The sequence below is a fragment of the Canis lupus genome, chromosome 24 (assembly GCF_011100685.1).
Source record: "Canis lupus familiaris isolate Mischka breed German Shepherd chromosome 24, alternate assembly UU_Cfam_GSD_1.0, whole genome shotgun sequence".
NCBI lineage: Eukaryota > Metazoa > Chordata > Mammalia > Carnivora > Canidae > Canis > Canis lupus.
This window is the reverse complement of record NC_049245.1, coordinates 40,526,397-40,550,408: the sequence shown is the minus strand read 5'-3', so window position 1 is coordinate 40,550,408 and position 24,012 is coordinate 40,526,397. Positions and strand designations below refer to the sequence as shown.

The following is a 24,012-nucleotide window of genomic DNA, read 5'->3' as shown; positions in this document are numbered from 1 at the left end:
GACTTCAGAGGTACTTTCCACCAGTTCCCTTTAGGTGCTTATGCCCCATGGAAGTATGCACTGGTGGTTCATATTAAAGCTTTGGCAAAACACAATCAGAGCTCAACAATGCTTCATGCAAATCAACAGCCATAATAAGGTATGTCAAGGCAGGCTCTTGACATACAGGAGCAAAACAAAATGTATTTTACACCCAAAATAATGAGCAGTAACACCTCTATCATGGAATTTCTCTGATTTTCATCCTGATGGAATTAGCCAAGTTATTATGCAAGAAAGTGTAGAATAGGTATGTATGGGATGATTTTAATGATGATGTAATTTTAAAAGTCAGTTATGAAATATACAGTATCAATGAAATTTTTCAAAATCAATGGATTGCTTCATTAGGCAGCTTAACTTGACCCTAGATCTAATAGTTACACCTGTATCTTCCAAAACTATTCGTGATAATAATAGCTAATATTAATTACCATGGAACAAATACCATTTATCATGGTAACTCATTTAACCAATTATTTCCATTCTCATGTGCAGTTGGTTTATTAAAGAGTGTACATCTTCCTTGTACAGGTTTCTATTTTTTCAGACATTTCAAAAAAAGAAAATATGAAGAAAATGTTCCTTTATATATAAGATTTGTAACCAAACACATTATTTACTAGGAACTGTGTTTCACAATCAGTCAACTCAAAAAGTACAGCTACAGCAAATAAAACATTTGCTCTCTGCAATCTTGCAGTATATTATTTAACAAATATTTATTAAGCACCTAAACTGATCCAAGCATAGTTATAGGTACTCAGAACAGAGCAGAGAACAAGACAAACCATCTTCCTGCCTACGGGGAGCTGACATCCTAAAGCAAGCTAGAATTCAAGTTACAAGATTGTAACTATATAATACTATTATAACCATAATTTATAATAATATAGAATAGGCACTATTATTTCCATGTTATAGATGAGGATGAGGTGAACTAACTAGGTAATATGTGGTGGGGTAGATTTAAACTCAGGTCTGGCTTAAACTCTCTAAGAAACACGTTTTCTCCTATAAAAAGGAAAATAGTACTTATTTTACAGTATGACTGTGTTGGTAGAGACACTAAAACATCTGGCACACACACAGGAGCTCCTCAATAAATTATAATTTGTAATAAGAGGAAAATGATTCATGAACTTGAGTGTGCACACTGTGTTTTTCATCTCCTTCAAAGCAGACAGCTCTTTTAATGAGGAACCTTCTCAAAAGTTCTTCCCATGTAACTCTGGTTTGGAGGATTTAAGATGCATTTTTCCATAATAGAACTTTACCAACAGGACCAAATTCTACTCAGAAATCGTTAGCAAATGGGATCCAACGAATGCTTGCGAAGATAGAGTTTAATTGTGTTTTACCCATTTCAAGTATTCATCTTAACCTTTCTGAGATAGAGGCATAGTAACCACCAATTTTATGAATGAGGAAACTAGGTTCACAGAGGTTAAATACCCTGCCCTAGGCCACACAGCTTGTGAGTGGTGGATCCATGGCTTCATCCCAATCTGTGGAGACCAAAACTATTATTCATACAGAACTGCTTCCTATATGACACACAAATAAAGACCTCCAGGATTTACCAACAACTTCTCCCTCAGAACACGGAGAATGCATTGATACTGATCTTTCTCTTTTCACTGAGGAATGAGGAAATAATCAATAATCAATGGTCTATTATTTGCTTACTGGGTGCTGGCCAAGGTAAACACCACTGGTGTCCTAAGCTCCAGGAGAGACAAAACCAAGAGAGACAACATCTGCAATTTCAAGGAGGTTTTTGTCTACTCGGGGAGAGAACTCTGAGACAAATGTAACAGAGATAATGACCTTAATTTTTTGACAGCCTAATTCCTGTACTTAATAACTTTAATGCTAAACATTTTAGAGCTTTAGTATATGCCAGGAACTTCCAATGCTTTGTCATCCTCAGAAAAACACCACTCGGTAGGTGCTGCCATTATCCACTTGGAGATGAGGTCCTCGAAGCTTACAGTGATAAGTAAATCATCCCTGGTTTATCTGCCTGCTAAGTGCTGGAGCTGGGATTTGAGCTTAACAGCATTTCTTTGCTAATATTCCTTTGGCTTTATTCAATTATACAGTTTCCCAAATCAAAATTGCAATATTAAGTTGAACACAAGGTGTAATAACTGAGACATTACAAATTGCCTCTTTTGTATGTAGTTCTCAAAAACCAAGGCATGCAATATAGTAATGCCATGAGGTAATACTTACTGAGTGCTTTCCTGTGCTAAGAACTATATATACATTGTTCTCACAGCAAACCCCATGAGATCGGCTATTACTATTATTACTGTTATCATTATTGCTGTTCCCATGAAGTTTGGGCTTTACTCACTGTGAGGTTGGTTCTAACACCATCCATGCTACAGATGTGGAGGGTAAGTCCTCTGTGGATCACAATCAGAAAGCAGACCTAGACCCTATACCAAGTTTAGTCAAAGCTTTGAAGCACAAGACTATATTATTACCATTTAATATATTTGAAAGAATTTTGTGTTTTTCAGTAGTGAAATCAGCTACTGTCCTTCCAAGGACTCTTCCACTCTACCCTCATCACACATGCTCACACACATGCACACACACACATATAACCACACTTTGTCATCTGTGGTAGCCTGGTGTGAGGGCTGGAGTATAATTATCCATTCAGGACTTGGTATGATTTCCCAGAACCAAACAGAGGACCTGGGCCTGTCTCGGTAATGATGGTGGGCATTTATGAGATGCTTCAACATCCCTCATTAGTAATTCCCAGAAGGATCTCGGGCAGGATGACTCATAGAGGCTAAGTAATGAGCTTGGGATGAGGCCCAGTTAGGAAGAGTTTCTGGGACTGTGCTCAAAGTAGTCATTTTGAATTTAGCTGCACCTTGTCAAGGATGGATATGTGTTGATGTCAACCATGCTTCCAAGAACCAATCTTCTTCCCTCTGCAATCCAGGATAAAAATTACTGGTGACTTTCTCCACTGGACATGAGAAACCAATTTCCCTGAAATAAGAATGTTCTTGTTGGCCGTTATGACACTAATGACTGCCTACACTTCCAAGTCTCTACTTGGAGTTTATAAGGAAACAGAGGGCTAAACTCTTGTGAAAATCTAGAAATTATGAAGTTGTTTCCCTTTCTTCTTGAGTGCACCTGCAGAAAGAGAAAGAAAACACAAGGAAAGAGGATAACTCAATGTCTGACTTAACAGAAGAGTTATTTATTGATCATTCACTATGTGCCAAGCATGTGCCAGAAGCAAGGTACACAGTGTTCTACTAAATGTATCTTCTGGGCAACCTAGGTGGCTCAGGGGTTGAGCACCTGCCTTCGGCCCAGGGCGTGATCCTGGAGTCCCGGGATCGGGTCCCACATAGGGCTCCCTGCAGGGAGCCCGTTTCTCCCTCTGCCTGTGTCTCTGCCTCTCTCTCTCTCTGTCTCTTGTGAATAAATAAATAAAATCTTTTTAAAAAATAAAATAAATGCATCTTCTATGTGGGGCTGTTTTTTTTTTTTTTAAATCACTATCAGCATATAAGCAACCTCGTATCACACAGCCCCACACAAATCGATCCCATTACCCTCCTTTTGGTGAAATTCCCACTTAGGGAACATTTCCAATATTCTGAGATGTTCTTGGTTTAACAAAAGGCGATGTAAAATGCATAATATAAGTGGATGTATACAATAAGGGCTAGAGTCAGAAAATCTGGGGTCTGAATCCCAAATGAGCCATGTGTGAAATTGAACTCCCTAAGCTTCAGTCTTAGTGATTCATTTATTTTTGTCATTGGGCTAAACTCAATGGGAAAACTTTCGTAAAATGTCTAGCTTACCTGCCTGGTTTATCATAAGTCTAGAAAGCTCTCATTTGTATACTCTGTAAGATGTATACATTAGATATCATATATAATCTCTAATATATGATATATAATATGGACTACTGAATGTATATATAAATAGATATCTAAGTAGCTATAATGCATTACACCAATACATTGTAACAGTAGATATAATACATTATATTAATATAAGAAACATTGTAATAATATAGTTATTTTTATTAACATTAGCAATCATGAGCATTTCAGGACAAATCTGAAATGAGTGCGAGCTCAATTTTGACTGCTAAAGGATCTGAAGAAACGAACTATAGAGATTTACAATAAACTCACCAAGGAGGAGTTGCTAACTCTAGGATGGGGAAAAAAAAAAAAAGGCCGGTCACGTGACTGGAGGGGGGGAAAGGGGTGAGGGTGGGAGAAAACACGCAGCCGGCTGTCGTTCCAGTGCTGGGTCAGAATGACAGAACGCGAATTACTTTATTTTTTAAAAGATTTTATGTATTTATTCATGATAGAGAGAGACGGGGGTGCGCAGAGACACAGGCAGAGGGAGAAGCAGGCTCCCTGCAGAGACTCGATCCTGGAACCCCAGGATCACGCCCTGGGACGAAGGCAGGCGCTGAACCGCCGAGCCACCCAGGGATTCCCCACGAATTACTTTAAAACTATCAACAAAAATCTCCAACTTCTCCTCCTGAGTTGGCAGGACAAGTTCTACTCTTGCCAGCCACGACGGCTCTAGAGGTTGCCTGCGTGCATGGGCCCCAGCGCGGGCCTGGGATGCACTCTGTAGGGGGGTGGGGGGACTGGCGGGCACCCGAGGCTGCACGTGCGCATCTTTGCACAGGGCTCCGGGTGTGCAAAAAGGAAGGGGGCCTGTGGACGTGGGCAAGGGAGCCCAGCCTCAAGGGCAAGCCACGCTCTCCCCGCGCGTTCCCTAACTACCCACAGGCCTACGGACCCTGCGGAGCGCTGACTACGGACGAGGCTCGGCGGTTGGCGCCTCGCCCGCTGTAACTCGTTACCTGGAGCAGCCAGGGACCAAGCCACGACGCCAACCGGCTCGCCTGGCCCACGTTCAGAGCCCCAGGTGAACCGCCCTCCTGGGGTGCATTTCGCTACGTCTCCAGCCCCCCACCCGGGGAGGCGCAGAGAGCCAACCCCGCTCCAAAAGGACTTCCGTCCGGGCTGGCAGGCGCTGGCTCCCGGGAGGCGCGCGGACCCCGGGCCCCCGGAGGCCGCCGGCTGCCTTCCCAGGGCCGCCCTCGGAGACCTCGCCCGCCCGGCAGCGCGATTGTGCAAGCGCCGGGCTGCAGCCGCGGCCGCCACTGCCGGCTCCTGCCCGCCGGGCCAGGGCGGGGAGCGCGCAGGGCGCACCCCCGGTGAACTCCCGCCCGGGGAGCAGCGCACCCGCCACCCGAAGGCCGGGCGCCCTCGCTCACCTCGCTGACTCCATCCTATTTCCACCCCCAGCCCTGCTCCCCCCGCCCCCCCGCCCCGGGTCCCGCGTCCCTCCCGCCCGGCCAGCCGGGGCCCGCTCCGCCCGACCCAGGGTGCTCATTGGCCACCCGGGGCCTGCCCCGTCCGCATAAATACATGGTCCCTGGGCATGGAGCATGGAGACGGATAGGTGGAGACCGCAGCGCCTCCCAGCATCTGTCGCCCCTCCTCGACACCTCCACTTGGCGGCTCCAGACCTGGACGGCAGCCGCGCGGACCCACAGGCGGGCCCGTATCCCTTCGCTTCCTCTTCCAAGAGACACCCAAGCCCCGAGGACCCGCGCTCGGCCGGCACCCGCGCCCCGAGGCTGCCGTGCGGGGCAGCGCCGAGCATCCTTGCCGAGGTCCTTTCTTCTCCCGGTTCCCCTGCCGCCCGCTGCATCACACCTGCTGGCCCTCTTCGCCCCCGTCCCCCGCCCCCACCTCCCAGAATCGTCAAGCCCCCACATCCCGCCGGCGCCACTTGAGCAGAATCGCGTTTCCCGGTCCCCGCGCCCTCCCACGAGCCCGGTGTCCCCCGGCTGCCATGAGCTGCCCCATCGCCAAGAGCCGCTCGCTCGTCGCCCTCCTCCAGCAGCTGGGCCACCTGGGGCAGCCCCCCAGACCGGTGGCGTCGGCGGCGTGCGCACCCCCCCGGCCGCGGGAGGTGCCCCTGTGCCCGCCCGTGGAGCCGGGCGAGGCGCAGAACGCGGCCGCCCTGCCGGGCCCCACCAACTGGCCGCTGCTGGGCAGCCTGCTGGAGATTCTCTGGAAGGGGGGCCTCAAGAAACAGCACGACACGCTGGTAAATGCCTCGCCGCGCCCCCATTCCCTCTCCGCCCCCTGCGCTGGGCGAGGCGCGCGGCCCCGGGCGCACCGGGCGCTCCTGCGCGACGGCAGGTGCGGCCCCGGGGGGCGGGGAGCGGGGGGCGGGGGTGCGCCCGGGGCTGCGAGGGACGCGCGCCCACCTGGTCTGCCCGCCGCAGGCCGAGTACCACAAGAAGTACGGCAAGATCTTCCGCATGAAGCTGGGTTCCTTCGACTCGGTGCACCTGGGCTCGCCGTGCCTGCTGGAAGCGCTGTACCGCACGGAGAGCGCGCACCCGCAGCGGCTGGAGATCAAGCCCTGGAAGGCCTATCGCGACTATCGCGAGGAGGGCTACGGGCTGCTGATCTTGTGAGTCCAGGAGGCAGGCGGGGGGGAGGATAGTGCGGGGGGGGGGGGGGCTCGGAGAGGGTTTCCAGCGGCCGTACCCACAGTACGCACGGAGGGACACGAAAGCCCCTTCCCGGAGCAGCCTCGGGCTCTTGCCTAGACCAGAGGGGGTTGAGAAGAACCCAACACCTGTGCTGTGCACCCAACACCTGCCTTCCCTCTGGCCCCTGGGCAGCGCCCTGCCTTTCCGCCAAAGAAAGACCCAAAGCTTTGTAAAGATTGTGGTTTCAGACTCTTGGGCGGGTCGAGGTTCGCAAGTCAGAGTGCCCGGCCAACGTATTCTATACGAATTATCCCTTCCCATCATCTCCAATCCCTTCTTGTGAGCGCAGACGCCAGAAAGCAACTTCTTTTGCTTCTGAGAGCTACCTTCCTTTCCGGAGGGGGATGGAGGGTTATGATCCAGGTCTAGTCAGAAAGGTGGGTCAGGGTCAGATTTTTTTTTTTTTTTAGATAGATAAAAGCCATAATGTGATGACATTTCTCTGCTTTTTAATTATTAGCGTCTGACAAGTTAGCACCCTTTCTTTTTTTACTCCCAAATCGTAATGCCAAATAGTGGTATTTTTCAGGATGTAATTACTGGAATCAGAAGCCACAGTGATGCATGATGCCTCATAGGCTGTGTGGTGCGATGGGGTGAGGGAAGAAGGTGGATGACTAGAACAGGCTTTTACAGCTCCAGTGAACCTCTGACTGTGTATTATTTGGAGGCAATGATAGAATTCTCGGATTGAGATGTTCTGTGAATGTGACTTTCAGCCCAAGTCAGTGGATTATTAGAGGAGACAAAATTTTTCTCAAACGGATCTGGGTTGCTGATGAAGGGGATGTTCGGGGCCCACTCTAACTGCTGAGAGTGGAGGCATCTGGCCTCCCAGGTCAGCCCCAGCAAGGGCACCTCAAAAGCCCTGAACCCAGGTTACCTGCCTGGACGTCACCCCCCTAGTGTAATCTTTGGCCAGAAGGAGAGGTGACTTTTTCACTCTGTTGTCAAACCAGGCCCAAATATTCCAACGCTGACATTCTCTGGGTAGTTCTTGGCACGATTCTCAGCGTCCACTTGATTCTATAGTTCACACAGTTGCAGAGCTGGAGATGTCTGTGCCTCTCCCTTCTTTTCCTGTTGATTTGCTCTGAGTGTAATTAATTCTGCTTCGCTCCCAGGGAAGGAGAAGACTGGCAGAGGGTCCGGAGTGCTTTTCAGAAAAAACTAATGAAACCAGTAGAAATTATGAAGCTGGACAACAAAATCAATGAGGTTCGCAGGCTGGGAACAGCTTTCCTGGGTCTCCTGGGGAGGGAAGGGATGTTTATGAAGCTTCATGTCATGGCTACAGAGTACAGGCAACCTGGATAGTTCGGGAGTCTTCCTTTTCTCCCTACTCCTCTCCACATCCTCCTCCCCCAAGCCCTTATTCCTCCTTCCTTCACTTTCTTGTAAACAACATCCCAATGAAGGAATGATTATAAGCAGAGACTTTGGTATTTCACAGTCTTGGATTGGAACCTCAGCCTCCACCCCCTAGCTCTGTGACCTGACTATACCTTTAATTTCCCTAAGCTTCACTTTATCAATCTATGAACTGGGCACGCCACAAATTTGCTGGCAGGAATAAGTGAGATAATGCTTATAAAATTCCTAGATCACACACACACACAAAAATTCCTAGGTCGTGACATTTGAGCTGGGTTTTGCAGGATGAATAGGAGTCTTCAAGCCAGAGAAGGTGGAGAAAGGCATTCAGGCAGAGAGAATAGCCTGCGGCAGATAGGGAGGCATGACATAGCGTAGTGCGTTCAGAGAATAGTACATTCAGTGCAGCCGAGGGGAGGCTTTCTCTGAAATAATGCTGGACAGAGGGCGGGCCTTCCCAAGATTTTTGTACCATGATAAGGCATTTAGACATTATCCTTTAGTCAACACAGGGCCAAAGAGGGAAGGATTTAAGCATACAGTATTCTCTTTACTCCCAATCACTTTGGGTGTTTTGAACTGAACCCTGGACCAGAGAGGATCATATAGGTGCAAGATTGCAAACCCAGAAGGTTTCAAAGGCCAGGAAATTAATATAAATGTGTAAGGAAGGCCTAGCAGGGATTTTAGCAAACAACAGTGCATGCCCTTTCTAGAAGGGACAGCTGCCCCAGCTGCAATAAACAACTGCCATGTGGGAATGCAGACTCAGTGTCTCCAGATTATGTCATAATCATTATTACTATTGATAAGTAGTGAAAATTCCATAAGTTTATGTGAAATTTCTGGATTTTTTTTTATGGTAACAAATTCAAAGTCCTTCTTAACGCACTATGTGGACAAGCTCAGAATGCCCATTGGTCACACGGATGGGTTTGTGGTCATACATGCCTTGTTGCAGGTCCCAGCATGGTCACTTTCCAGTTAGATGTTCAGAGGGTGAGCTCCTTAGCCCTGCTCGAAGCCCTTCTCTCCTCTGTCACAGAGGAAATGGGAGTAATGACAGTACTTTCTACCTCACCGGGTTGTTGTGAGGATCGGCTAAGATAATACCCGACGTGCAGTGCTTGGTACTATACAACCTTGTTAAAAGTGAGGCGTTAGTCATCTAAAACCCTGATTTGGGCAGCTGGCATCTAGAGCCCTTCTGTAACTTGTCCCAGGGCACAGAGCTATTTAGTGAAGGAGCCGTGTCCTAAATTTGCAGACTTTTCTGCTGCCAAGTTCCAAGTGCTTAACACAATACCAACCAGTAAGGAGATGCTCGCTGGCGCATTATGGAAGCAGCAAACCTCATAGTGCTTGGCATGTGCCAGCAGGGACACTTGGCTCATTCCTCCTTCATGGTTTATTCCCTATTCTGATTAGAAGAGATGTTTTCCTTTTCTTAAATTTAGATCAAAAGCTGAAACCTAAGCTTTAGGGTGGTTTCGGGGAAAAGCTGAGAAAATAACCCTGGGCCGAGGTTGTTAGGGCAGAAGGTGAGCCCCCGGGGGGAATATATAATTACTGTTGCTTCAGAATGAATAACATCACGGGCAGTGAATACACAGGGTAACAAAACCTGAAGTTAGCTTACTGAGCTTTTAAACTTTTGTTTTCCTTCAATGACTGCAATGTGTCTGTTGTGGTTTCTCTCTTTTAAGGTCTTGGCTGATTTTATGGGGAGAATAGATGAGCTCTGTGATGAGCGAGGCCGCATTGAAGACTTATACAGTGAACTGAACAAATGGTCATTTGAAAGTAAGTCGTCCTCACAGTCTTGTTCGTTTGATTCGCAAGTGGCTCTGTCGATAACTCTTCTAAAATCCTATACTGTCGCTGACAAACCAGGGCCATTCAGGCAGTCTTTTCAAGCTTTTGGGCACTCATGCTTTGCACTATGGGTTGCTTATGTAGTCATTCAACAGACGTTTATTGAACACCGACTATGTGCCTAGCACCGTGCTTGATATTAGGGACACAGCAGTGGATAAAACAGGCGATGCCCATGTTCCCACGGAGCTTAGAGTCTAGTGGGGTTGACAGTCAACAAGTAAACACACTTTAAGAGATACATGACCCAGGGGTCAGGGATTCAAGAAAGAACCCAAGCGCCTAGATGAGGCAAGTCTGCTTTGGGAAGGAGACAATTGAGGTGAGGTCTGAAGCAATAAGCCACAGGGCATCTGTGGGGAGATTGTTCCAGACCTTGGAGACGGGAAGGGCAAATACCCCCGACATGGAAGCATGAGCGATGTCTCTGTAGCTTCAAGGATGCTGGTGTGGGTGGATGATAGGGAAAGGGAAAGAGGGGCTGAGGAAGACCAAGCCAGGGGCTGTAAGGTTCTGGCCAGATCTTGAGCTTTTAGTTTGAGTCAGATGGGGAGCCACGGAGGGTTCCAGACAGAAGGCAGGGGGATGATCCCTTTCTTTGTGGAGCACTCCAGGAACAAAAAGCAGAGCTCCGCCTGGACCGGAATGCTGCTTGGGGATGCAGGCAGGGAAGCAGTTTCTAAAGAATAGGTAAGGCTGAAACCTACTGACTGAGGAGGTTCGAGGCTGTGGGAGACTCTGAGAGAGCTACCTCAGCTGAGCTTGGTCAGGTGGTGCTTCATGGGGTGGCGAATACCTGCTGAGGCCCGGCAGAGGAGAGGGAGGTCGCCGGGGGAAGGCCAATGACGGAGCAGAGAAGATTCTATTGAAGGAACAGAAAGGTGTTTAAAAAGACTGGAGCATGTCCTACAAGGGAGGGGTCCTCTGTTGAGGGCAGAGGATATGAGGAAGGCAGTGACCAACACCTGTAGACCAGGGATGGGAATTCGGTTCTGAGCTTGGGAGTACCTGGGAGGTACTCCCAGGACAGTGGCTTGGATGGATTTGCTGGAAGGATCACTCTGGCTGCTGATGTGAGGGACTGGAGAGGGCACCACAGGCTGGAAGCTTTTACTGTGATCTGTCCCTCCGTCAGCTCAGCCTCACTTTAAAGATAGCGACCCTTCGCCTAACTTAGCACATTCGAAAGCGCCACGCGAAGGAGAAACCCACAGAAGGTGGTAAAGGAAAGGAGAGAAGCATAAAGTGAAGGAGTGATTACGGAGGAGAAAGGAAGTGTATGCTTTGGAAATTGTCCACTGGAAATACCCAAATGAAGACATATCAAATGCGTGTCTTTGCAAGTCAAAGAAGATCTGACTATGATGGTTTAAAAATTATTGTCCAGCATTATGAGAAGTCTGGAGGCGGGCGGTCCACAGCTGGCACTCAGCAGTGTCACTGGGGGCTCTATCCTTTGCTCATCCATCCTTAGCTTGTTGGCTTGTTGTGAAATGGTTACAGCCCCTCCTGGTCTCACCTCCGCATTCTAGGCAAGAACCGGAAGGAAAGAGGGAAGAGCTCAGTCAGCTGCACTTGCCCCTTTTATCAAGAAAGCAAAAGAGTATTCCCCTTAAATACCCTCACTGGCCAGACTGGGGCCATGTCAGGTGGGAGCTGCTACAGAAAGCCTGGGGAATCAGGGAACAGGATTGTCACCAGAGTGTTAGAGCAATCCAGATTTATTGCCTGAGAACGGATACATTGACACTCTCAAATCGGGGTCCTCTTAGAGAAGAATTTGGGGAGAATGAGTATTGGGTAGGCCATTAACAGTATCTACTATACATGACATCAATGATAAACTGTGACAAAAGCAAGGCATTGGCAGGAGATATTCATTCGTGTATAAACTGGCAATATTTTCACTTTGGCTTTTCTGACCAGGAGGTTCTGCAGGGGATGGGGCATTGGACATGGAGACAACTTCTAGAAAGTGAGGAGAGTATCATGCCCCCCTTGCTCTCAGCCTTTTTGCTTTCCCTCTCTTCCTAAAAAAAAAAGGTTTTGACCTTGAGTTTGCTAAAGAAAGAATCGAGCCTTTAATGGCCAGCTACTTGTAGACTCCAGTGCTGCTGTGATGTTAACTGTTGATTATTTTAAATGACAGGCATCTGCCTTGTGCTCTATGAGAAGAGATTTGGACTCCTTCGGAAGAATGCGGGGGATGAAGCTCTGAACTTCATCATGGCCATCAAAACAGTAAGCATCCCCTTGAGGAGAGCGATTTTCCTGATTTATAGAACTTAACAACCATAACTTAACAAGCAAACTCCTGTTTCCCCAGGAGTGGCACAGCCCTCCCCCCCCCCCCATTTTATTGCACTAGTTAAGGGTTCGGCTCCAGGTGTCACGTGTTTGCACGTACGTATGTGCATGTATGCTCATAAACCAGGAGCACGCCACCTCATTGTTTAGGCAACTTCAAGTAGGTGTTTCAATTAAAGGTCAGTCAATTAAAATACTATTTGAAAAAGAGTCTGAAAATTTTCCAGGGTAGTATTTTTGAATCGTTTAGATCACATGTGGATGTCATAGATGCTGTGAAACTTGTGTAGAAATGGCTGAAGTTGGGAAATTAATGGAAATTGAAGTCGATATGAAAGTGATGGGTTTTCCTTTTTTCTACATTTAAAAAAAAATTTAAGTCATAAGATCAAACTTTTTTTTATTAAACACAGCCAGTGGAAGGTCATCCCAAAGACCATTTTGATTGTGCCATTGGGGCTGGGGAGGGTTCTGCTTCCAGGATTGGAGGCTTTTGTGGAAGCGTGGAGAATGCTCCTCTTGAGGGTGACAGTTGTCTTTGAGAGAGGTAGATACCAGAATGAAAAGTCATTGTGTTCCTCACAGATGATGAGCACGTTCGGGAGGATGATGGTAACCCCGGTCGAGCTGCACAAGAGCCTCAATACCAAGGTGTGGCAGGCCCACACGCTGGCCTGGGACACTATTTTCAAATCAGGTAACCTGGCCACACACCACGACCCCCAGCAGCCCTATCTCTGGAGCTGCTGGCAGAAGGCTGGAATGGTCTTCTTGGCCTGACGACCTTGATCCTTTGATAGAGTTGCTCCTCCTGATTGTTTCAGGCTTCGTAAACACGAGTTTAGAATCACCCTGGCATAGACAGATTCTAAGGAAAAGACAGCTTTGTGTCATCTTTGGGAGCTGGAAGTGGTTAAAAGCAAGAGCTTTGGAGTCAGAGATGGAGAGACTCAAACTCCACCTCTGTCATTGGTGCAGCAGGTTGACCAGAGGTGCTATATCTCTTTCAACCTCAGTAGTCTTGTCCCTAAAATGGGATAACAACAACAATAATAATACTTCCCTCAATGCCACTGCTTGTAGGTCTAATCTAGATAATGTAAAAACCTGGCTTATCTCAATACCCAATGGATCAGGCTATTTCTGCTACAATATGTGGGGAATATTGGTGCTATGAGTATTGTTCTGTGAGTATATATACTTACCAATACGTACTAAGAGGAAGATCCATAGCATGTCACACCATGTCATATATTTTATACATACACATAAAATGTAAAATAGGTCCTTCTATTAGCCCTGAGTGACTGCACTAAAGCACGAAGAATTAATTTGTCGGGATTACATGCTAGGTGATGGTGAAGCCGGGGTTGGAAGCCAGACAGAAGGGCTCCCAGAGCTAAGCTCTAACTGCTGTACTGCTTTCGCTCATCATTATTACTGTCATCCTCACCATTATTATTATTCTGGTGGTGGCTTGCATAGTGGGTTGAAACGAAGGGATACATGCCTAGGATGCTCTTTACAAGCATTGGAAATTTCTGCTATTATTGTCAGCAGGCACAGCACTACACCTGAGTGTGTGTGTGCATGTGTGTTTATGCTTGAAAACATTGGGGGAGGCTCTCTTCTCCTCGATGGCCCAGCTTCGGGAGCCAAGTCCCACACTGCCTGTATTAGTGAACAAGCCAGCAAGATGACTGGATCTAGGTGCCAGTTCTGATTCTGAGAGTGGACCCAAATTCCATCTCTGTCTCATGATGATCTCTTCCAAACTCTAAGCTCTTACTACTCAAAATGTGATGTGCAGAGCAGCAGCAGCAGCCACCGCAGCAGGAGCCTGTTGGAAATGCAGGTTCCCAGGCCTGCCCTAGACCCCCGAATCAGAATCTGCATTTTAGCAAGATGCCTGGGTGATTCTTTGGCATGTTAAAGTTTGAGGAGCCCTGCTCTTCTGGGTGCTGATCAGTCCTTAGTGACTTAATGACAAGGCAACGTTAGCTCATTGAGCAAATTGTCAGTGTCCCCAAAAAGGCCCTTTAGTGTCACCGGGAGGATTTTTACCAGGGGCTCTCTTGCATTCTTTCTCCTCCTAATCTTCCCCTGACTTTCTTCCTCTCTTCTCTTCTCCAATAGTCAAATCTTGTATCGACAACCGCTTAGAGAAATATTCTGAGCAGCCCAGCACGGATTTCCTCTGTGATATTTATCACCACAATCAGCTTTCCAAGAAAGAATTATATGCGGCTGTCACGGAGCTCCAGCTGGCTGCCGTAGAAACGGTAAGGGTGGGCCTGAGGTTAGTTCACTGAACGAACAGGCTGGGAAATCTTTTTCATGATGAATTGTAAATAGTCATTCATCTCATTCATTCCACAAGGATGATCTGAACACTGGTTCAGCAAAAATAAAAAGTCTCGTACGAGATGCTGCAAAAGACTCAGGGCCTAGCCTCGGTCTTTAAAGGTATGATAGGAGGTGAATTCATGTGCTCTGGAGGGAGGGAATCAAATGCCATGCCAGATACACAAGCTGCTAGGGGAGTTCAGAGGCGATAAATCCCACACCACAGAAGGATAGATAATCTAGATTTTAAAAAATAGAGTAAGTTCTAAGAGGTTGTGCATGTTACCCCAAAGTGCCTGACTGTGGTTGTTACTCTAATAATATTGGAACGCTCTCTGCCAGTCCAATTATTTTTTTCTGATTAAAAGCATAAACATAGTGAGTTAGGGAAAACTTGACTTCAACTTGCATGAAACAACCACTTTTAAATACCAAAATTCTTGGGGCACCTGGGTGGCTCAGTGGTTGAGCATCTGCCTTTGGCTCAGGTCGTGATCCTGGAGTCCTGGGATCAAGTCCCACATCGGGCTCCCTATGGGGAGCCTGCTTCTCCCTCTACCTATGTCTCTGCCTCTCTCTGTGTGTCTCTCATGAATAAATAAATAAAATCTTTTAAAAAATAAATGCCAAAATTCTCTCCCCATTGTGCCTAATATTCATGGTAGGTACACCATCCAGCCAGACTCCAAACCCAAATTCTGACAGGTGTTCAGGTTTAATTGTCTTCGATGCAGTCTTGGCCCTACCCCTGCAGGATGCATATTAATATTCCTCATGGCTCACCATTGCATACACCTATAATCTCTAACAAGAATGTGTCCCAGTTCGTTTCATTTCCATGTTTCCCCTTCTTTAGTGTTTCTCTTCCAAAGAAAAAGTAGAGTTTTCTCCATCCTAGGGAAACAGCAGGGTTATAATTTCTCCTCGTGCTCCAGCAGGCTGTTGAAGAATTCATTTTGCTCACTGTCAAACTGCATGACTTAACCTAAGAGGCTCCTTAAAGTGATAAAAATAAAGCTTCATCCATTATCTTTTGTTTTCAGCTGGAATGAGAGCTCCATAAGGGTGATGATTGGGTTTGTGCCCTGTTGGGTTCCTAGGATGTAGAATAGTACTTGGCACAAAGTAGGTGCTCAGCGAATACTTGATGAATAAATGAAAGGATTCAGGAACTACTGAAGGCCTACTATGTGCCAGGCACTATTCCAGATGCTTGAGGGACCACCATGAACCAGAGAACAACGTCTTAGCCTTCATGGAACTTAACTGCTGGGAGGGAAGACCAACCAGAGACCCGTAAACACACAAATACATGTGATCATTTCAGATAGTGGTAGGAGACATGGGGGAAACCATCAGAGAGATGGGAGAGAAGGAGATGGGGCTGGGTGGGGGCCGGGGTCTCTCTCTGAGGAAGTGATCCTGGAGCCCGCTGAATCGGTGAGAGCGAGCCAGCCAGCCAGGGGAAGTCTGGGGGAAGAGCTCTCCAGGTAGAGGGAACAGCATGTGCAAGGACCTTGGAGCAGAAAGAGGGTGGGAGCTGGAGACCTAGTAAATGTGGTCAGGTTGACATTGGTGAAGGCAAGGGGCCCTGTGAACCAGAAGCCTTAGTAAGGCTTAGTAAGCCATTTGGATTTTATGACACCTGTGATGGAAGACCCTTGGGGTATTATAAGCAAGAGAGTAGCCTGATCAGATTGATGATTTGAGAAGAGGCCTCTGGCAGGTGGGGTGGAAGATGGAGCTAGAAGAGGAAATGTGGACGCAGGGAGGCCAGCTACAAGAGGGAGCTCCTCCACGGAGGTCAGGCCGGTTACTTAGGGCCTGTAAGGTTTCCCAGGCCACTCTCACTCCTGCCGTTACCCTAAAAGGCCCAGGCTGTCTTACAAGGCTCTGGCGAAAGCGCCAGTCATCTGCCTTTTGGAAACTCTATTTGGTACTTGCGGTAAGGGACCCGCTGATATGGTTAAATGTTTCTTTTTTGGTCCTGGCAGTTCTGGAAGTCACTTTTGGAAAATCAGAGAAGTTTGAAAGTGTATCTAATTTGGTGGCTACGCCCTCTTCCTGTTTTGTAAATTGGACTCTTGTAATGCCACAGTTTATTTGCAGCTGAAGCTGCCAGTCCTCTGACATGAAGAAGCCTGCCTTGGAGGCACCTTCTTCCCAAAATAGTAAATGCCATTGGCCCCGAATCGTCTTGCACTTTGCTCGCTTATGTGAGTGGCACATGGCACTTAGCAAAAGCGTCTTCGTGTCTGCAATGACCATTTTTACAGGAATATTTGGCTTACATTAGCTTAAAAAAAAAAAAGGCCTAAAAACAAATACATATGACTACCAGTGGTGAATATGATGAAGCTAAAAGCGAGGCTGTCTGTTTCAGCCAATATTTTTTCTCTTCTTGTTGCCTTTGGAAAGGAAGTAAAGCATGCCACTTAAAAGACCATGAGCCTTTGTCAGAAACTGTGGCTGGTTCCTTGAAATATTCAACTCACAGTTAGAATTTCTTATTTTGGTGTTGGCACCCTCCCGCAAGCGTTCTTTGCCTGTGGCTGAAACCCAGGGTTTGATAGGTAATGCATTTTCATTTTTGTTGTAACTTTTTAGGGGGTGTCCCCCCCCCAAAAAAAACCCTCTCTTCTAAATCCCAGAAATGCAGCTTCTTGTGCGTTTGCACTATAAAATTAAAAAGAAAAAAATCTCATTAGCAACGCTGCCGGGATCTCCATCCCTCTCTCCCACCCAAGTATTCTATCCATTTTCTACATTGAATAATTTTTAATTAGATGCTTTTTTATTTTGAGATAATTATAGATTCACATACAGGTCTAAGGAAAAATAGAGAAGGGTCCAAGGATCCTTCCCTCGGTTTCTCCCAGTGGTAACATCTTGCAACAATACAACCTTATCCAAAAAAAAAAAAAAAACACACACACACATCTTATCACAACCTGGAAGTTGACACAGATACAATCCCAACCAGCTTGGTTTTCCTTCACCTGCTCTACATGGTTCATTTGTGTTCAAACAATTTTTGTATGTCAAATTGTAAGTGTCCTAATGCAGCTGATTATTTAAAAGAGTCTACGTGGATTAAGCTATCCTTAATTGTCATTATTTTATAAAATAAATCTCACTTTTCATATACTGTATTTGTGTAGTGCACAGCAAATAAGGACACATGAAAAAGTCTCACTAATACATTTGCAGAGCAAGGTGGGAGGCATCAGCTTTTGTTCCTCTTATGACAGTTTGTTTATTTGCAGAAACTCAAGTTCATGTCCACTTGCCTTTCAGACGGCAAACAGCCTAATGTGGATTCTCTACAATTTATCCCGTAATCCCCATGTGCAACAAAAGCTTCTTAAGGAAATTCAGAGGGTATTGCCTGAGAATCAGATGCCCCGGGCAGAGGATTTGAGGAATATGCCATATTTAAAAGCCTGTCTCAAAGAATCTATGAGGTGAGAACACTTGCCTAAGCCAACATGAATATGCTGGGAAGCATAAATACACAATGAGGGGTCTCCAGGCCCACAGATGGCACCTATAGTTGACTTAGAAACATTTATCAAATTGCAAAAAAAAAAAAAAAAAAAAAAAGAGCCTTGGGGCCATGTTCTTTTTCTTTTTTCTGTTCTTTCTTTCTTTTTTTTTTTTTTTCCATATTCTTTTTCTATTATTCATTCCCTAAAGTGTTTGGGCAAATTCTACTAAATCTCTGAAAAGTCAGTGTCCTCCCCTTTCAATCAGTAATAATAATAGTCAGTAATAATAATATTCTAATGAATGCTGTAAACTCTAAGATTAGGGGCATAATTGAAGAATATGAGAAGTTCAGCAAGAAAACCGTATTATTATTATTATTATTTGATAAGACAAAGAGACATCTTAGTTTTTGAGCCTCTGGTATAAAATGTCCTTGAAAATTCTTTTTACACCCTTTTTGGAAAACCAAACTCACAACATTTCAGCATTCGGAAAGAAAGAGCTTTCACTTCAGGAAGGGCAGATAGGAGAAACCTAGAACAAAAGTCAAGCTTCAGAGTGACATGGGAAACACACACATTTGAAGTCCAGGATGAAACAGGAGAAAACTCCTATTGACAGCCACTCAGCAGTCCTGGGTGGGGCGGGGGGCGGGGGTGTGGGGAGGGTAACAAACACAATAAGGAATAAAAACAGGAGGTATAAACATCAGGAAGAAAAGACAGAGATTCTTGGGACACCTGGGAGGTCAGTTGGTTAGGTGTCCGACCCTTGATTTCAGCTCAAGTCATAATCTCAGGGTTGTGAGATCAGGCATGGAGCCCACTTAAGATTCTTTCTCTTTGCCCCTCCCTCCTAAAATAAAATAAAATAAAATAAAATAAAATAAAATAAAATAAAATAAAATAAAATAAAATAAAATAAAATAAAATAAAATAAAACTTTCTTTAAAAAAAAGAGAGACAGAACTTCTTTATGAGTTGCGATCCTGCTTTTTTGAGTATGAACTTATGCAGGAATTACTTATTTAACCAGTATCTGCATTCCCATTGATATTTGATCTAGAAATTGGTCTGTGCTCACCTCTATGTCTTTAATTTTGTTTGTTCTAGGCTTACCCCAAGTGTGCCATTTACAACTCGGACTCTTGACAAGGAAACGGTTCTGGGTGAATATGCTTTGCCCAAAGGAGTAAGTAGGATTTGTGCAACCTGTACCTTATAGAGCTTTGAAAGATACACTTTCCAAATATTCATCAGATGTCCATGAACACTTTTCCTCAGAAAGCGTCACTTTGGAAATATGTGTATTTTAATATATAGCTGACATGTTGCATTGTATGGTGTTTGGATTAATGGTTTGGGGAAAAAGAGACCTAGGTTCAAGCATAGCCTTGAGTGAGTTGCATAACTTTTGTGAGGTTGAGCTTTCTCATCTGTAAAATGGTGATAATAATGGAACATCTCACATAGGGTTGTGTGGGAATGTGATGCAAAATCTTAAAGTTATTTCCCTATATATTATCTGGTATATTTCTAGTACTAAACACAGGCTGGCAATCATCATATTATGCTTTTACATTTGTAAGGTGATCCCTTGTGTGAATCTTGCTGTTCAAATGTTTTCTTCTAGTTATTTTAAGTGCTTTTGTGTTTCTGTGTGTTTTTAGACAGTATTGATGCTAAATACCCAGGTGTTGGGATCCAATGAAGAAAATTTTAAAGATTCAAGTCAGTTTAGGCCCGAACGATGGCTTCAGGAGAAGAAAAAGATTAATCCTTTTGCACATCTTCCATTTGGCATCGGGAAAAGAATGTGCATTGGTCGCCGACTAGCCGAGCTCCAGCTCCACTTGGCTCTCTGCTGGGTAAAACTCTGATTTCTGCAGTTGTGCTCTGTGGCATTCCACAAGGCAGGAAAAGAGGGGGTAATTCTGTCTCTTTTGTGCATGTGTGTTCCAGATCATCCGCAAATATGACATCGTGGCCACGGACCACGAGCCTGTGGAGATGCTGCACCTGGGCATCCTGGTGCCCAGCCGGGAGCTCCCCATCGCTTTCCGCCAGCGGTAAGAGCCTCAGGTGAGCATCTGGGGTGCAGTGGATGACCAAGGGGGGGTCTGAGCTCAGAAGTCAGCCAGACTCGGGTTTGAATCCCTGCTCACCACTGATTGGCTGGGTGACCTTGAGCATTTTCTTAACCTTTCTACCTCCCATTTTGTTTTATCATTTGTAAAATGGGGACCAAAATCTTATCTCTCTAAAAAACTGATATGATACTAAATACTTAGCTGGATCTTGGCATCAATTAAGTGCTCGGATAATCACACATAAGACACCATGTGATTATCAAGGGTGGACAAACTTTTTCTGTAAAGGGCCAGTTGGCAAATATTTTAGGCTTTTCTGGCCATGAGATCTGTCCCACATCCACTTGACTCTTCCTTGTAACTTGAAAGCAGCCTTACAGGATTCATCAACAAACTGGTGATGTTTGCTTTCTATTGCGATAACAAATTACTAAAACACATTACTTACCTGTCGCTAAAACTTTTATTACATAATAAATTTATTTTCCTGACAGTTTTTTTAGGTCAGGAATCTGACCTAGCTCTTACCAGGCTTAAGTCAAGGTGTTAGCAGGGGTATATTCCTTTCTGGAGGTCCTAGGGGAGAGTCTATTCTCTTGCTAATTTGGGTTGTTGGCAGAATTTAGTTTCTTATGGTTGTAGGACTGAGGTCCCTAATTTTCCTGCTAACAACTAAGAGCTAGTCCCAGCTTCTAGAAGCCACCTACATTCCTTGGTTCATGACCTCTTCCTCCATCTTCAAAGCTAGCCAGAATGACCTGAGTCCCTCTCTGGGCTTCGAATCTTTCCTCCTTCTGCCATTCAGAATAATCTTCCCATCTCAAGGTCCATAAACTTAAATACATTTGCAAAGTTCCTTTTACCATGCATTCACAGGCTCTGGAAATTAGAGCCTAGATGTTTTCTTAGGGCCATTATTCTGCCTACCACAACTGTACCAATAAAACTTTATTAATAAATACAGGTGGTAGGCCTTATTTGACCACAGGGCTTTGGCTCACTGACCTTTGGAATGTAAGTGTATATGTTTACTAGCCTGTGTTAAATACTGTTCAATTATATTTCTTTAATATATAATTGTGATTTACTTTATTTTCCAGGATTTTTTTTTTACCATGACCAAGAGCAACAATTTTTACCCTCCAATAAGAATGTGCTCATTGCTTCTGCGTTACTGGAAAGCAAACTTCAAAGACCAGAACATGAAATAGCACATGAAGAACAGTTAGATCCAGGTGTTTATACTCTTTCTTCAGTACAATTGTTCTAGAAGGCACTATCTGTGTAGGTGATGGTACTTAATAAGATTATATCTTACTCAGGAAAGCAGATTGAGTGTTGGAATACAAGGTGCTCTACAGGGTATACTGCTGGCTTACTTGAACCAATGTTAGCACCATCTTGGCTACATAGAATTACTAACAATCCTGTTTTCTCTTGCATCTTCCATGACATGGCAGGGAAGCTGGGCATTCATCAGTCCAGTAAAAGTCACTAAATGTACCTGTCCCTGCCCTACCTTATTCACTGCTTGGTTCTTTACTTCTCAAAAGTAAGTTTACATCTCACAATGAAAGACCTATGGTATGGCAGCTAAATTGTCTGTGGCTTGAGGTCATAGTGACAGTCCATTTATTGTAACTCTGTTTAACCTAATATCTGGGAAAATACTGGTTTATAACGAAAGTGAAGCTAAATGTTAAAATTATGAGGTCTCTGTGAAACTGCATTTCTCCTGTTTTGAGACTATAGCATTATTGGGAAACTCGAGAATAACTCTATTTTAAGAAGTGCTTTGATGAAGTCAGAACTTCTTATCTAAGAATACCTTAATGATTCACTGTGGCATTTTTTATGTCAAAAGATCCTGAAATTATTTATTTAGCTAATGGATTTCCTCTATGGCATTAAGAAGTAGATCAGTAGCTTTTAAATTTTGTATGTGTGCATGTGGGTGTAATGTAATGACAAGTTGCTTAGATCATCTTGAAATATATATATATATATATTTCTTATTTAGGATCTGATTTATATCTGATTTAGAATCTATGATTTAGGACAATGTCCTAAAGTCCAGTTACAGTTTAAAAATATTCAGTGATTTCCCATGCTTTAATTTCCCCCTTTGTAGGATAAAACAGTAGGAAAGTGGGCACTATAGATTAACTGTATAAACCATATTATGTGATTTGAACTCTTTGAGAAAATACAGAGTCATGGTAGAAAATGCATAGAGTTTTGTACAGTACTTAAAACTTTGGAAAAAAATTGTTTACACACTGTTTATTTTTACATATGTTTACTTCTATTTTTCCTAAAAATATACTATATATTTCTGTATATTTGATAAAGATTTCCCTTTTTAGGTTATATCTTTAGAGTATTTCAGAAGTATACATTTATATCATTCTATTTGAATGAATATGTACATATCACTAAAACAGGTGCATGGTTTCTCCCTACTGTGAAATTAATTTTAGAATCACAAAGCCACATGTGTTGTCAGATCTCATCTATTGTCTTAGAATTCTCTGAAAATAAAAGTTTTGAAATATTCGGGAACTGTTGCCTCTTCATTGCATTTGTTACATCAAAATTTAAAATTTGCAACTTTGTCTCACTAGAAAACTTTTTCTCGTGGCCATTTTACAAGCCCGGTATCATGAAATCTGCTCTTACAAAAAGCTGGACTTCCCTAAGTTTTACAGGAAGATGATCATTCGAGTGGCAAAATAACTTTCCATTTTCTTGCTGTTTAAATTTTTTTTTATTTTTTATTATTTTTTTTTGTTTAAATATTTTTCAAGCCCATTTAGTACCAGCTGAACCACCACCTCCCTCCAGATGAGCACAGAAACTCCCAGCTGATCTCGAGTCTGTTCTTTGCACCCTGGCCATTTTGGCCTTCTCAAAATCCAAACCCGATTGTCTCATCCCTGCTTCTGTGGTATCCCGTTGCTTTTATGTAAAGATCCAATTTCTGAAGCCAGACGTCAACATCCTGGAAAATATGGCCCCACTGAACCACAGGCCTCAGCCCACATCATCCACACCCGATGCCTCCAGACCCCACCACACTGGCTTCTGCCTGCCAGTTTCTTTGATTCCTTCAACATTATTGGCCCACAAGGCTGTGCACCTGTGGTCCCTCCTCCTACCATCTTCCCTCCTGGCACATTCCTTCTTTACCTGTTCTTCTCCCATGCACCAGTCAGAGCCCAGCTCAAGCCTCCTGCAGGATGGCCGAGATGCCCTAAGGCTGGCCTTGGCATCGAGGTTCATTCAGGAAGTGATTCCAGATGAGACCGTGAGGGACTGAGGGCCACAGGGTAGAGAGAGGAGCCAAAGGAGGTGCGATGTGGGGGGGCACTCCAGCCTCAGTCTGATCCCCTGGGGTGACCTAGGCATGTAGCTTACAGAATGGTTGGTGTGATCTCCTCATGACGTCGCTCTTCAGGCTGCACCTTGCAGGTGTCCTCTTCAGGTATCTCTAGCTCTTCGTGATGCCTACACAGAGTGGCTTATAGAAGTCCAGATTCAACCTGTTGGTAGGAGTCATGCCAAGTCATAAAACCTCTCCTTTCAGGCCTGGTTGGTTACTGTAAAGTATGGTGCTTGTCACAGGGTGAATGTAACTCAGATCCACCATGATGGTCACTGATAACACATACTGTTCAGTGCCGGTGGCCCTTAAACTACATCTTCTCCAGTCCCTTTTCTGTCTACCTGGAGGCCAACTCAAGTCTTCAACTTGAACAAAAGTCTAATGGATGCTTATAAGAAACCAGCTCATGATGACACGTGGAGAAGGCAGTCTATTACATTGTGGTGTCCAGATAATTTTTTTGAGAGTGGGAGGGAAGACAAAGCAGAAGGCAAAGACAGGGAGGAAAGG

General features: G+C 44.9%; 1 protein-coding gene and 1 long non-coding RNA gene across 3 annotated transcripts in view; one reads left to right on the top strand and one right to left on the bottom strand.

Annotated features, from left to right (window-relative positions):
- The first annotated feature begins 5,913 nt into the window (after positions 1-5,913).
- On the top strand, positions 5,914-22,679 carry CYP24A1 (cytochrome P450 family 24 subfamily A member 1). The gene is made up of 12 exons (XM_038572630.1): positions 5,914-6,183; positions 6,365-6,555; positions 7,762-7,855; positions 9,718-9,814; positions 12,036-12,127; positions 12,779-12,890; positions 14,330-14,475; positions 17,837-18,003; positions 19,141-19,219; positions 19,698-19,895; positions 19,990-20,110; positions 21,220-22,679. Exons 1-11 carry the CDS (start codon positions 5,926-5,928, stop codon positions 20,098-20,100), a joined length of 1,545 nt encoding a protein of 514 aa, XP_038428558.1. The 5' UTR covers positions 5,914-5,925; the 3' UTR covers positions 20,101-20,110; positions 21,220-22,679.
- LOC111092236 overlaps positions 22,457-24,012 on the bottom strand; it is a 32,412-nt gene continuing 30,856 nt past the window's right edge. The window contains exon 3 of one of the 2 annotated variants that reach the window (XR_005378001.1): positions 22,457-23,659. This is a non-coding gene — a long non-coding RNA (uncharacterized LOC111092236). The remainder of the gene's footprint in view (positions 23,660-24,012) is intronic. The other variant, XR_005378000.1, reaches the window with a different exon arrangement.